This window comes from Mesocricetus auratus, unplaced genomic scaffold (genome assembly GCF_017639785.1).
Source record: "Mesocricetus auratus isolate SY011 unplaced genomic scaffold, BCM_Maur_2.0 Super-Scaffold_100004, whole genome shotgun sequence".
Classification (NCBI taxonomy): domain Eukaryota; kingdom Metazoa; phylum Chordata; class Mammalia; order Rodentia; family Cricetidae; genus Mesocricetus; species Mesocricetus auratus.
This window is the reverse complement of record NW_024429189.1, coordinates 80,290,059-80,303,954: the sequence shown is the minus strand read 5'-3', so window position 1 is coordinate 80,303,954 and position 13,896 is coordinate 80,290,059. Positions and strand designations below refer to the sequence as shown.

Here is a 13,896-nt window from a genome sequence, read left to right as displayed (position 1 = left end):
TGAGAGAAGTCAGGATAGGAAACTGGTGGCCGGAACTGAAGCAGAGGCCATGGAGGGACAAGTCCCACAGCTTGTTCAACCTATTATACAACTCAGAACTACCTTTCCACAGGTGGCACTACCCACCAGTGAGCTGGGCTTTTCCATATGAGCCATTCTCAAGAAAATGACCCACAGGTTGCCCATGGACCAATCAGGGTTTCCTCTTCCCAAAATGACTCTCAATTGTGTCAAGTTGACAAAACAACAACAACAACAAACAAACAAAAACCAAACTAGGACAGCAATTATCTGAAATTGAGTCTTTTCTATCATTGTTGATTTATCTGATTATTCATTCACTGAGAAATATGGCAGGTCCTGATGGGCACCATATATAGAATAATTAAAATGGCATGCTAAATAAATACCTACATAGAGAAAGTGACAGAGAGAACATTTACAGAAAATACACAGAAATTAATGGCAGCATCAAAATAGAGTGCTGCACTGGAGATCGTGACTTCAGTGACTTGGTAGGCAGAGAAGGCTCAAGGAATGGAGCACCGCAGCCACAGGGAATAGCTACTGCAACGGTCCCAAAGTGGAAACGGGGTAGCTGAAGCACATGGGGAGGGACAAGATGGAATGAGATGGGAGTGGCAGAGGTAGAAAAGTTAATGGGAGCATCTGGGGTCTATGGCTATAAGAATGGATCTGATGCCTAGAATAGTGGATACAAAGTTGGTTGTGCTGTCAGTCAATCAATCAATCTGGTGGGTGGACACCGAATGAACAGGTCAGGAATGGGAACAGGGAAACATACTAGGAGCATTTCAGCCAACTGAGGATGTGCTATGCAGAGATGGAAGGCCAAGACATTCTGAAGGTGAGTGTGAACAGACCCCACTGATGGGCTGAGATCCATATGTAAAGGCACTAGGGGAATAGAACATAACATATATTGTGCTCACGTTGTACAAAGGGATTACCTTCATTTGGCCCTATAAATTCTATAAAAATCATGGGATGGGATGGGTAGTACTGCCTTTATTTTAGTACCTGGATACTGGAAGGCGAGAGAAGCAAATGTCTTGCCGAGGATTACACGGTTTATAAATCAAAGATTTGAATTCAGAACTTCTGGCTCAGATTTTTCAAAAAAAAAGTAGCTTTTAGTTTATGCTTCTTGTCAATAAAAACAAACAAACAAAATAGCTAACTAAATTCTCTTGGCCATGCTGATTTATAAAGAGTGAGTGAAACAGAGTGCAAACAGGGGAGGAAGCCAGGATAACGCAAGTCAACCACTCGTCCTTACTACCTGGCGATGGCAAAATCATGGCTTCAAAGAGAAGCACAAACATCTCCCATTAGTTAAGCGCATGGATCAAGTCTCAGTTTCTGTATCCTCTCTCCTTTCTGTATAATTCATCTTTGAAGGCATTCCGTTCGGGAAATGTGTGACCTTTACCCACCACGCCACACTTAATTGAATGCTTTGCCTCAAAAGTCACAGTGCCGCTCAACCTTTTACACCCACAGACTTTCTGAACCACTTATCCCAGTTCCTTAAGGCCTGTTTGGTTGAAATCATTTTACAAAAATAAATCATATCAACGTTTTTTAAAAAATTATTTCAAAGCCTTTGCTTGCGAGACTAAATATTTTCAACACCATGGCAACATGGTCAGGAGTCTGGCTAATGTATCCATCTCGTACCAGAGTTCATACTTAGTAAACTTCGGTGATGGACAAATGGGTGGCAAAGGAGCAAGGAACTAATAAATCAGGCATGGTCAATAATCATTCAACTTAGATTCTCTAGTGCTTCCTAAAATGCGGTAAGTGAGTAAGACTTGTCCTACCCGATCAATTCCCCATAGCTCTTGGAAGACACACCAAACTCCAAATCCTCAACTTCTGGATTGGTCTAAGCAGCACCTTCATCTGATAGCTGCAGTACTCTTCACCTGTCACCTCACCTGGACCTCCCAGCATTTGCCAGAGTTGAGCAGAGTAGAGGAATGTGATATTTTCACTGTTTCAGCTGAGTTTCACAGAGGTTACGAATGTGCTAAACTATAGCTTATCTTGTGTTCAGTAGGTGGTAGGAACACAGCCTCCTGAATCCCAGTCCAGCAATGCACCAGTGAAACACAGCCATCAACCACTTAGAGTAAACTGGTTTATCATTCTTCATGGGGTAGTGTTGCATATAAACGTTATGTACACACCTGGTTTACAGAATAAGTACCATGCAGGTAAAAGATAGTGTCTCCCCCTTTGCTTAGCCTGTTAGTTCTTTCTCTTTTGTGGCAATGGCTTCTCACCAATTTAAAAGATCACTTTGTTATTTCACTGCACAACTATGGACACTTTTTAGTTTTTCTTGGTGTAATACAAATGATGGCATTCTCTTCCCTCCACACTCTCCTCTCTGCATCCATCAGCCAACATTCTATTGCCCTTAAAATGAATCCTTTTGTCAAATAGCTTTATTCCCATGTGCTTATCATTAAACGGATTTCCATTCATCGGTGATTAAGTGCATTTTTTGTTATGATACTCGGGCACACCAGATGCATTGACTAAACATTTGTTAAGAATCATCTCTCTGACCCACTGTTCCAACCCCTTCTGGAAGGTTTTCTCTCTGTAGCGCCTGTGATCTTTATTTGTCTTGGGGACACTTCACATTCTTTCCCTATTGGACCTTTTGTTTCCCATAACCTGTGTCCCCTGCCTAATGGGGCAATATATTCTCTCGAAGCATTCTGAAAAGGACAGCATTTGGAGATCAGCTTGGTGAGAACTAAAATTTCTCAAAAATGCTTTGGATCCTTCCTCATATCTGACTGATGATATGGTGGGCATATGAATCTGCACCGGGGGTGATAGTCCCCCAAATTCAGGTCCACTCACAGCTCCGAGTGATGCCTCTGGAAAATATGAGTGACACTTGACTTCTTTATGAAGTTAATTAGCTCATTGGCAATGACATGATGGTTTCTACATTGCCAGACAGTTGATTGTTTATTGTTTTCTGTGTGCTGTTGAATAGGAGAGCTTTTCCGATGTGCAGACAATTTAGCTGATTTGTTTAAAATAACATATTTTTAGTCTTTCCCAAATCCTTAATCTCACTATTCTATCCACTGAGGATAGACCATAATTTACACTTTTAAACTAGAAGCTAGATAGTGGTGGCGCATACCTTTAATCCCAGCACTCGGGATGCATAGGCAGGCAAATCTCTTGAGTTCTAGGCCAGCCTGATCTACAGAGTGAGTTCCAGGACATCCAGGGCTATGCAGAGAAACCCTGTCTTGAAAAAACCAACCAATAAACAACAACAAACAAACAAACAAACAAAAACCCAACTTGTAAGTACAAAAATCAACATATATATATTTGAAGAATTGAACTATTTCTACTATGTTACTTTATGCCTGTGTTAAAAGTTATATTATAAACACATATAAAATTAAAATATGAGCATTGTTTCACCATATGAAGAGTCTTGGGAAAATACAGAGCTACAGAATGAATTAACTTACTACTTCATATGATGACATATTGATACTAGCTAAAATGATCTCCAAAAAGGAAGGCTTTCTTGAAATTGAGTTTCATATATGTACTTATATCTGCTTATAATTACAATTTTGAGGTAGAAGGTTCAAGTTCGAGGCTCACCCAAACAGAGCTTTGTCCAGTAGTTCTGGGCTAATCTGGTTAGTACACAAAATAAGGAGATAACTAAAAATGCCTATCAATGGTTGGGACTAGAAAAATGATTGCATCAACATGAGAACCCGAGTTCAATTCCCAGCACCCGTGTGAGAAAGCCAGGCATGGCACAGATCCTAATGATGAGAGGGGAAGTGGACACATGCCCCCATTCCTAACCCTGAAGCTAATCCCAATTGATAACCACTCACAAAGGAAAAATTAGTTTTCTCCAATGAGGTCACTGGTGGACCAAATTTCACTTAAGGGCAGGACTCATGCCCAGCAGTAGATGGCCAACACAACCCAACACAATGGTGTGTTTGGAGGTATCCTTTTTTTTATTTTTTTTTATTTTGTCTCAAAATACTTTGGGCATTTTTTTCCTTTTTACCCTACAGATCTTTTGCTTATATGTGATGATTTCCTATTTTGCTTTTATGGATTTTTATGTATGTAAATGTGTGTGTCTCAGAGTTTATATGTGTTCCTCTGACTCTCTTGTCTGTTTTGTCCTATTCTATTTATGTTTATTATTATTTTCTTTATGCCTGTTCATATTCTAATGAGAGAAGGATTACATGTAGAGGAGTGGAGAAGTGGGGAAGGGTCTGGGGAGGGGAAACTGTAATCAGGATATAGTGTTTTGTGTTTCTTTAAAAATCTTCCTTCAATTAAAAAAATCCAGGCATGGCAGCACATAGCTCTAATCTCAGTGCCAGGAAGGAAGGGACAGAGGATCCTTGGTGCTTGTTGGCCACTCATTCTAGCCAAATTGGATATCCCCAGATTCTGTAAGAGACCCTGGCTTAAAAATTAGAATGGAAAGTGACTGAGGAGGACACCTGACACCAGCTTCTGGCTTCTATATTCATACGTATGTCTGTGTGCATGCATATGCGCACATACGCACGTGCGCGCGCACACACACACACACACAATTACAAAGTAAAAATAACTATGTCTATAAATGGAGTAACTGCAATTTGAATTAGTATAGAGAATTGCCACTCTTCAATATTAGAATAAGGATTTTTAACGTTCACAGAATGCCTACACTGTGTGTTTCACTGAACATCTCCTTTAGGAAAGGCTTAGAAGGATTAGCACAAGAGGACAAACATTTCTAGCATAAACATTTGGAGAGTGATAGCAGAAAGTAAAAAGGTCAACGGAGTCTTGCTTTTCCACAGCTGTCTAAGTGTATTCCCAAATATAACTAAATGGAACATAAGAAAGGATGTTCTAGTATGTAGTCTTAAATATTTAGAGGAAAAGATGCAGTCAGAAACACCATGAAGGATACACATGTGAACTTGAATCTCTGCCATATATACAAATTTGAGCAAGTTGTGCTATGGGTTAACTGGGACTGGCGTTGTCCTAACCTATGACAAGAACACTGATGCTGCTTTGTGTTCAAGGAAAGATTTAATAAAGATTTCATTTATTACTGAGTTCAATCTTTATGACAGGGAATGTTAAGTAACTACTTTTAGTCAAAAAGGCAAAGTATCTTTATACTTTGATAATTTTTACAGAATGTATGGTCTTTCAACATTTACCCAAAGAATTACTATCTCATGTTTCAATTTAAAAATTAATTCAGCCTTCTTCTTTCATATGCAGAATGAATTTTTTTTCATGATAAAATACTATCACAGGATCACATCAAGGAAATGTGTATCTGAGGGTGGAAACAGGTGACAGCAGAATCATTTCAAAGACCACTAGTGTGGATTTAGTTTGAGCTTGAGGTGTTAACACATCAAGAGAGATCTGCTCGCTTATGTGGAAGGAAGACTCAATAAGGGCTGTGTGGTCAAGACTGTGTCAAAATCAACACTCTGAGCAACACTCGGTGCCTTCAGTTATGGTCACACAGCAATGATCGTTTGCCAGCAATTATACAGTTATCTTAAAACTTCTATAGGAATCCCAATATTTCATCTTCCCAAGCTATACTTCACAGATGAATGCTTTGAAAAGTACTAAGTGCTCAGTGGGGCAGGAGACTGACAGATGCTATTTTAAACATGGTTAAAACTTATTTCAAAATCTGAGGAGCTTCTGAGAGCTTCTGATAGTCTCGTGTACATAAAGGTCCTATGTGATATGCTTTTTAAAAATATTTTCTTGTATGTTTATTGTATGCATATGGCTATCTTCTCTGTATGTATGTCTGTGTACCATGTGTGTACAAAGGTGTCTAGAAATGAGTGCTGGAACCCTGGGACTGATGTTACCAATAGTTGTGAACTGCCATATGGGTGAGGGAAATTAAACCCAAGTCTTCTGGAAAAGCAGCCACCACTGAGCCATCTTTACAGTCCCAACAATATTACTTTAATATATAGCATTTGATATTTATTTAGGGTTGGGGAAATAAATGGCTCAGTGGGTAAAGGTATTTGTCACCAAGCTTGATGAGCTGAGTTTGAACCTAGGAACTCACACAGTAGAATGAAAGGACCAACTCTTTCAAATGAGCCTCTGGCCTCCACATGTGTGCCCTCACATGCACACATACACCCCCCCACACACACACCAAAAAAGTAAAATTTTCAATATTTGTCTGTCTACAGACTTCTTTTTTTAAGATTTATTTATTTATTCATTATGAATATAACATCCTGCCTCCATGTCTGTCTGCAAGCCAGAAGAGGACACCAGATCTCATTACAGATGTGGTTGCTGGGAATTGAACTTAGGACCTCTGGAAGAGCAGTCAGTGCTCTTAATCTCTGAGCCATCACTTTAGCCCCTACAGACTTCTTTTTATAGCAATAATTCACACTTCACTTTGGGAACCCTACAACGATGGCCTCAGTTAGGCTGTGTGTGTCTATGTGTGAGTGTGTGTGTGTGTGTGTGTGTGACTCTGTGTGTGTGTGTGTGTGTATGTGTGTGTATGGATGTATCAGGTACAATCAGAGACAGAGATCCATGGCATGATGCACCTGCTTCCTGTTGCCATTATAGCAGATTAGCACAAATATTAAGTGGCTTGCGACAACAATCTTAAAAGTCTACATGGTAGAAGATGACACATGCTTACTCTTAGCTGAGCTAAAAGCAAGGTATTGACAGGGCTATATTCCCTTCTGCAAGCTCGGGGGAGAGTAGGCTCCTTGGTTTTTCCAGTTCTACAGGTTTCATACATTCCTTGGCCCACTGCCCATTTCCTCCATCATCGAAGCCAGCAACACTGCATCCCTCTGATCACTCCTCTGTAGTTATACTCTCCTCTGATCACAGCCAGGGAAAGTTTTCAGCTTTTAAAGATTCATTTTAAAGATTCATGTGATTAGATTAGTTCCACTTGGCTAGGCCCAAATAATCTTTCTGTGCCAGCCTCTGCAAAGTCCCCCTTTCCCATGTAAGGTAACATAGTCACAGATTCAAGGAATGAGGGTTTGGACGTTGTTGTGTAGGGGCATTATTGCACCTACCACATTTGGGTTGGTAAGAATACCTTGAGAGTCCTGGCCAGCAGACAAGGTCAAGAAATAAGAAAGACGAATGGTGTTTTCCATTTCTCAACTATTTTCTATAATGTCAAAATACCAAGGAAATCAAAACCATTGTCTGAGTAAGGGGTGTAGAATAAACTACGTACATGTTTATCAGATCAAGACTTGGCTCTAGCTTCACAAAGGAAGAGTAATGTACTCTAGGAATGAGAACTTCACAGTCACAGCCAGCTGGCCCTTGAGTAGCCAGTTACAGTTTTAACAGTAAAAGGGATGTATCTCTAATTGTCATTATCAACGGGACCATTTATTCATTGTTTCCTATTATTCAGGTGCTATATATTCAGATTTCCCAGTAAGAAAATGAAGTAGGTTTTGTTTTGTTTTGCTTTGTTTTGTTTTGTTTTCTTGACAATGTCACATTATGTGGCCCAGGATATCAACCCTGCAAGTCCAGACAATCCTCCTGCCTTAGCTTCTCAAGTAGTTAGTTATATTCCAAGCATGAGCTACCTACCCAGCTGAAACTGAGTATTTTAGTTAATTCTCTCTCTCTCCTCTCTCCGTCTCTCTGTCTCTGTCTGTCTCTGTCTCTCTGTCTCTGTCTCTGTCTCTCTGTCTCTGTCTCTGTCTCTGTCTCTCTCTCTCTGTGTGTGTGTGTGTGTGTGTGTGTGTGTGTGTTAGAACTGAGCCAGGGCCTTTTTGATGCTAAGCATATATGCAACCATTGAGCTATCCGCCTTCTCCCCAAATAACTTTTTAATAGTTACACTACTTAATAAGACTTTACGTTCACCAAACCAGTAAAAAATACACATTTGACTCCATAGCCTGAGTTCTTTTCTTTTTAAACTTCATTGAACATTTATAGTGAAAAATATCAAATTCAGGGGAAAACATTTTCATTAACAGTAATGTACACCACACATTTCGGCTATCTACAATATGTATACAGGAAAAAGCCTTTGCCATCTTACATGATTAAAATCTAAACAAGCAAGAGAATTAAACAGCCAGCTACTATGATAGGGGAGGATGGAGTTTTGAAAAAAGTTTCTCCCTCCATGTGGGAGTCTAGGGAAGGGAAATACACATAATAAAGAAAATAATTCTGAAACTCTTAGATACACCACAACATGAATGGGTAGAGGTACTAGTGGAAGCCAGGAAGCTCACTGTGGATAAAAAGACAAGAGCAGGTCAAGGAAGCATGCCGTGGGGGATGGGATGAGTGTGTCTCTGTCTCAGATAGAGCTCTAGGCTGTCCTGTCCACCCTCAACAGAAGGAACTAGGGTTCCTCAGCCAGTACGTGTAGCACTGGAACATGAAGGTAGAACATAAGCCTTCTAAGCCACAGGCAGGATGTGTCATGAAACAGAAGTCATGTCCCAACATCATATCCAGTTCCATAGCATGGCTGGGATCACCACTCTTGAGCCAAAAATGCCAGTTACTATGACACCAAGAGCTTCAGTTTCCTTATCTTGTGAGGAGTCAAAAGTAATACCTATTCCATAGGATCATTGTGAGGGGTAAAAGATATGCTGCATGTAAAGAATCTAAGAATAATAATCACACGATATATTTCAGTTGAGGCTATTATCAATCCCTCTGTGTTTGCTTGCACAAGAAACAAGTCTTGTCTTTCAGGAATCTGAGACTCACATCAGTGATATTTGTATGCCTTCCAGTCACAGGTTAAATTCACATCTTTTCTGGCAAGGTGTGGTTAATGCTACTCACAAAATGTTTCTTTCTATAGGGTGGTGTCGTGCCTGTCCAGAGACCTGGGGCCTGACGCCACTTGAAGCTTGCTAATCACATCTGGTTTAGCTTTAGACATTTTCTGGGATTTGGCCAGCAGCTACGACATTTTAATGGCTACAATAAACCTCAAAGCCTCATCAAATCTTTGCTGTATGTGTGAAAATTATGTCCTTCTCAATTAAACATTCAATCTGGGTTCACACCAAGGCCTTATTGAAAGGGAGGTGAAACTGAATGGGAACTGGAGATGAAACGGACCGCTGTGATCCTGGCCATCTCACCAGATGGCATTTAGAAGAAAAAGAAATTCATTAGAGAACCCAGGCTCTGTATTTTCTTTAAATATTTACTGGGTACCTTTCATGTGTTCAAAACACTGGCATCTCTAAAGATTAGCAGGGCATTTTTGTTTAAATATTCAATGTGTGTGGGGTCGGGGATAGAGTTCTCTCCTTTGTGTTTGTGGGACATTGTGTCTCTGGGAGAAGCCCAGCTTCATGGAAATAACTCAGTCTTTCTTCCCAAAGCTGGTCCACCAGCTCTGGGAGCTTGTGTGGGTCCTTGGAGTGACTGAGGGAATGGTCAGTGGAGATGGGGAGGCAAGAGTGACACTAGACAAAGTGAGATGCCCTGGAAACCTGCCCCTCCAGTCTTCTCCCAACCCTTTGCTATTCATCATCAGGCTCATACGGACAAGGACAGCCATGAGGATGTCAAGGGAGGCAGCCCCTGGCAGGAGAGGGAAAAATCAAACAGAGATCAAGTTTCTTCTCAAACATCTATGAAGGGTCAGGCCAAGGGTTTCTCAAGGGGCAGAGAGACAGGACTAAGAATGGACACCAAGGGAAGACACACACCTTATATCCCTGGTCCCCGCTATGAACGTTTGCTGCTGTCCTGAGAGTTGCCTACCTCCTAACTCTACCCCTGGAGAAGTATAGAGAAAACTCATGTGATGGCTTATTATTCTGTTTTATTACAGCACAACTTCAGCTGGTATCAGAGATGAAGATAGAACTGTCAGTTCCCTAAAAGAGAAAAAAACTGACCCCACATTCACTTATAAGATTCCTATACAAAGGATCCACTTGGTTGAACTCATTTTCTACCACATCAACAGTGGGTGTGGGACAGAGCGAGCACGTTCCTTTAAAAATAGTTTACAACGTTAAAGGTGTTAACTTGTAAAGACTATCCTTACTTGAACAAGTTTTATGCCCAAAGTAAACACAAATGACTCCCCCGCCACTGTGAGTACATCTCTCCCTCTTCCATGTCCAAACTGGTCTCAAACTGAAGACTGGAGTTTTGGAGCACTCTTTCACAATAAACATTTCAAAAATGTTTATTTTATGTTTGAGTGCAAAAATATTTCTGGTTGAAGCTCTTCATTTCCTCAAGCTCTCCTTCTGGTACCTGGGGGCCATATTTCTACATTAAGACACTCCCTAACGTCTCCATAGAACACTCCATTGGAGTCACACCAGTGCCAAGGCTAGTATTTCTATTCTCGGATAAAGAGATGTCTCCACAGTGAAAACGCAGGACCTGAGAAATGCCAAAGGAAAATTCCTGCTCAAGAGACACATACTTTTCCCTTCTAAAAAGCCTAAAATGTGGCTTTCAGGCTTTTGGATTCTGTACATTTAACTGAAATAGAACATTTATTGTGGGTTTTTATCATCAATAGAGTTGTATGAAAATGAAATATAGAGTTAAAGCATGTGTGCATATATGTGACAAAAATATATCTTTATACATATACATATGTGTATACATATACCTATATACACATATATGTATATGTGTAGTGAAATAGGCTTAGAAGATATAAGATATGTCGTGGATCTCTGTGAGTTCGAGGCCGGGTTGGACTGATAGCCTCCAAAACAATACGGAGAAACCCTGTCTCGTAAAAACCAAAAAAAAAAAAAAAAAAAAGAAGATATAAGATATGTCATTAGATAGGTCTGATCAAAGCAGAGGACACCTGCCTCTGACCAAAGAAAATTTCTCATCTCTAAAATGATGCTTATATAGTTCTTGCTTATCACAGTTGTAATAAGAATGGTATAAGGAAATGGTATGCTTGCAACAAGCAGCCATTATTATTAAAACTGTAACTTCAATATCAGAAGAAGACAGACATGGAGCAGGGGGTGGGGGGGAGGATAGCTCAGTAGGAAAGTACTTGCCTTGTAAGTATGAGGACTCATTTTTAAAAAGCTGGTATGGTGTTGTGGTGTGCACTTATTAGTACAGGAGGTGGAGGGTAGGAAAATCCCTGGGGCCTGTTGGCAAACCAGCTTAGTCTACGTGGTGAATTTCAGGTCAGAGAGAGATCCTGTCTCAAAGACAAAACCAAAACTAAACCAACAAGATGGTCAATGCTCAAGAGCTAATGCCCGAGGTGTCTGGCCTCCACACACACCTGCATGCAAACCCCTCCAAACTCAAACAGGCAAACATATAGGAGTAGACAATGATATGGCAAGACACAGAGACTCCAAATTAGCAACAGCTAAATCAGAGGAATGGCTGGATTTACTGCCTGCAAACACTGCCCAGAGAAGAAATGTCCCATGATGGCTGTAGGAGCCCATGGGGGATCTCCATACTAGCCCACTCTATGAGTCAGTCATCAAATAAAACTGTTCTAAGAAGTCCCCCTTGCAATTATCCCATTACCTTCTAGCTGTCTTTTCAATTTTCTCAAATCTTTTATGAGGTCTTCGAACTTGACTTGGGAGGCCAGAAAGAAATCTTGTGGTTCAGGCAGTGGGAAAACACTCTTGTCTGTTCCAGCTTCCTGAAAAGTAAAGTAAAGCACAGGGTAAAGAAAAGCTGGAGGGATGGCTCAGCAGTTAAGAGCACTGGCTGCTCTTCCAGAGGTCCCAGGTTCAATTCTCAGCAACCACATGGCTGCTCAAACTGTCTGTTAACTCCAGATCCAGAGATTTGACACCCTCACACAGATATCCACTAATGCAAAGAAAAAAAAATTGCAAAACATTGCAAAAAACTTAGCAAAACCAAAACAAAGTAACAAGAAGAGCACATTCTATTTCCCACTTGTCACTTCTGTTGATATTACATAGCATCAGTCAGGGGAAAAACAAAAACAAAAAAACCCTAAGCTCAGTCATGCGGTTAAATAGGAATCATGGCACTGCTCTGGTAAACAAGGACTCAAGTACTTTCTGGTATTCCTGGCATTGACGTTAGCTATAGTGCTGGTGTGTGTTGCATTTCTACCTTGCCTTATGAGTGGAAGAGGAAAGTGTCAGGTAGATGCTCATCTATTTCTCTCTATTCCCATGGATAAAAGACAGGGGAAACACGTGAAAGTACTTACATTGAAAGTCCCTGTTTGAGTCACACATGCTAGCAATCACATAACCCACTTGGGGTGTGCCAGTGAGTGTGGGCTGGACACGGAGGCTCAGGGTGGGAGATGCTACCCCCTTCCTTTGCTCACCCTTTCTGCAGCTTAAACTCTGATGCATGTGTGTACAATCTGATTTTTTATGTGTGTATAAAGCTCATGTAAATGCTGTTGGTTTATCTTAGGAGGAATTCATGGCAGGCATGGTTGAGTATGGTTTTGACAAGGTCCGCAGCTCTATCTGATGGATGATCTGAGCTGTGAATTATCGTAAGGGACAGACACGTCAGGCATACTGAAACATAAGCGGAGCCTTACATATCCTCTGCAGCCTAAGCGCTTTCTCCTGAGTTGTTTAATGTAAGCGGCTATCTTGCATATCTTCGTCCTCAGTTGTTTCTCTCCATGCACATGTTACTTTGCCAGCTTTCCCTCACATTCCATCTTTCCTAGTGCCATTAGGACTACTTCCAAATGCCAAAAGTGCTTTACAAGGCACTTTATGACCCGGCCTCTGTCTACAGCACCAGTCATAGACCTACCTTCCCCCAAAGTCAAGTCCCACGTCCAAGCTTTCATAAAACAAGAGAGCAAGGCAGTCTCTTGCCTCTAGGCCCTTGTCCACAAAACTGTTCTTTTCCATTTCCCTAGAATCTCCCCATAGCTCCTTGTTCATACTCGTCCTTCAAGTCGTAACATAAGCATTACTTCCTCAAAGATTTCCAGGACCTACCCAAACTTGGGTGTTTCTCTGAGCTATTCAAGAGTGTCTGATCCTATTGCCATGGCACTTATTGCTATTAATTAAACTTTTTCAGCATTAGATTGTATGTCTGATGTGCCACTAGACTATAAACACATCAACGGAGGGACTCTCTCCTATTCTTGAAATAGTATACAGTATCTGACATACCAGTAAATGCTTTTGGTTGGTAGGCACCACTGCAGACAGTTCATGAAATATTACTTTGTGAAGTATGTAAGTTTACCTATCTTAATAATGCGTAGTTTTTAATAGCTTCATACACGTATAAGGTGTGCTTTGGTCAAATCTACTCCCCATTCCTAACTCTTCAAATTCTTCCCTTCTTTCCTACAACTACTTTTCTATCCCAACTTTTCATGTTCTCTCTTAAAGAGTACTGAGTTCACTTAGAGCTGTCTATATGCAAAGGAGTGTAGGGTCGTCTACTAGAGCATGGGCAGGCTTCATCCCTGAAGAAAAATGACTCCCTCACAGCAGCCATCAATTTCTAGTGTCTTGTCAGTAAAGGGCGGGACTCTTTGGACAACTCCACCATCCACGGTGGGATTTTGGCTGCCTTCATCTTGCACAGGTTTGTGTTTACAGTGAGATAGAGAAGTCCTGCTTAGAACTGACCACTTCACAGTATCAGACATGTAGTTAGTGACTATATTTTCCTAATGGCCCTTTCACAGGGATTGCCTAAGACCACTGGAAATACAGATGTTTACATTATGATGCAAAACAATACTAAGATTAGTTATCAAGTAGCAATGAAAATAATTTTATGGTTGGGGTCATCACAACATGAGGA

The 13,896-nt window shown here is 40.8% G+C and overlaps 1 protein-coding gene across 5 annotated transcripts in view; it reads right to left on the bottom strand.

Annotated features, from left to right (window-relative positions):
- Positions 1 to 13,896, bottom strand: part of Fmn1 (formin 1) — a 361,689-nt gene that overhangs the window by 102,378 nt on the left and 245,415 nt on the right. For all 5 annotated transcript variants that reach the window (XM_021231093.2, XM_021231095.2, XM_040746011.1 and 2 more), the window contains one exon: positions 11,641 to 11,761. In XM_021231093.2, coding sequence (XP_021086752.1) covers positions 11,641 to 11,761 — 121 coding nt within the window. The remainder of the gene's footprint in view (positions 1 to 11,640; positions 11,762 to 13,896) is intronic.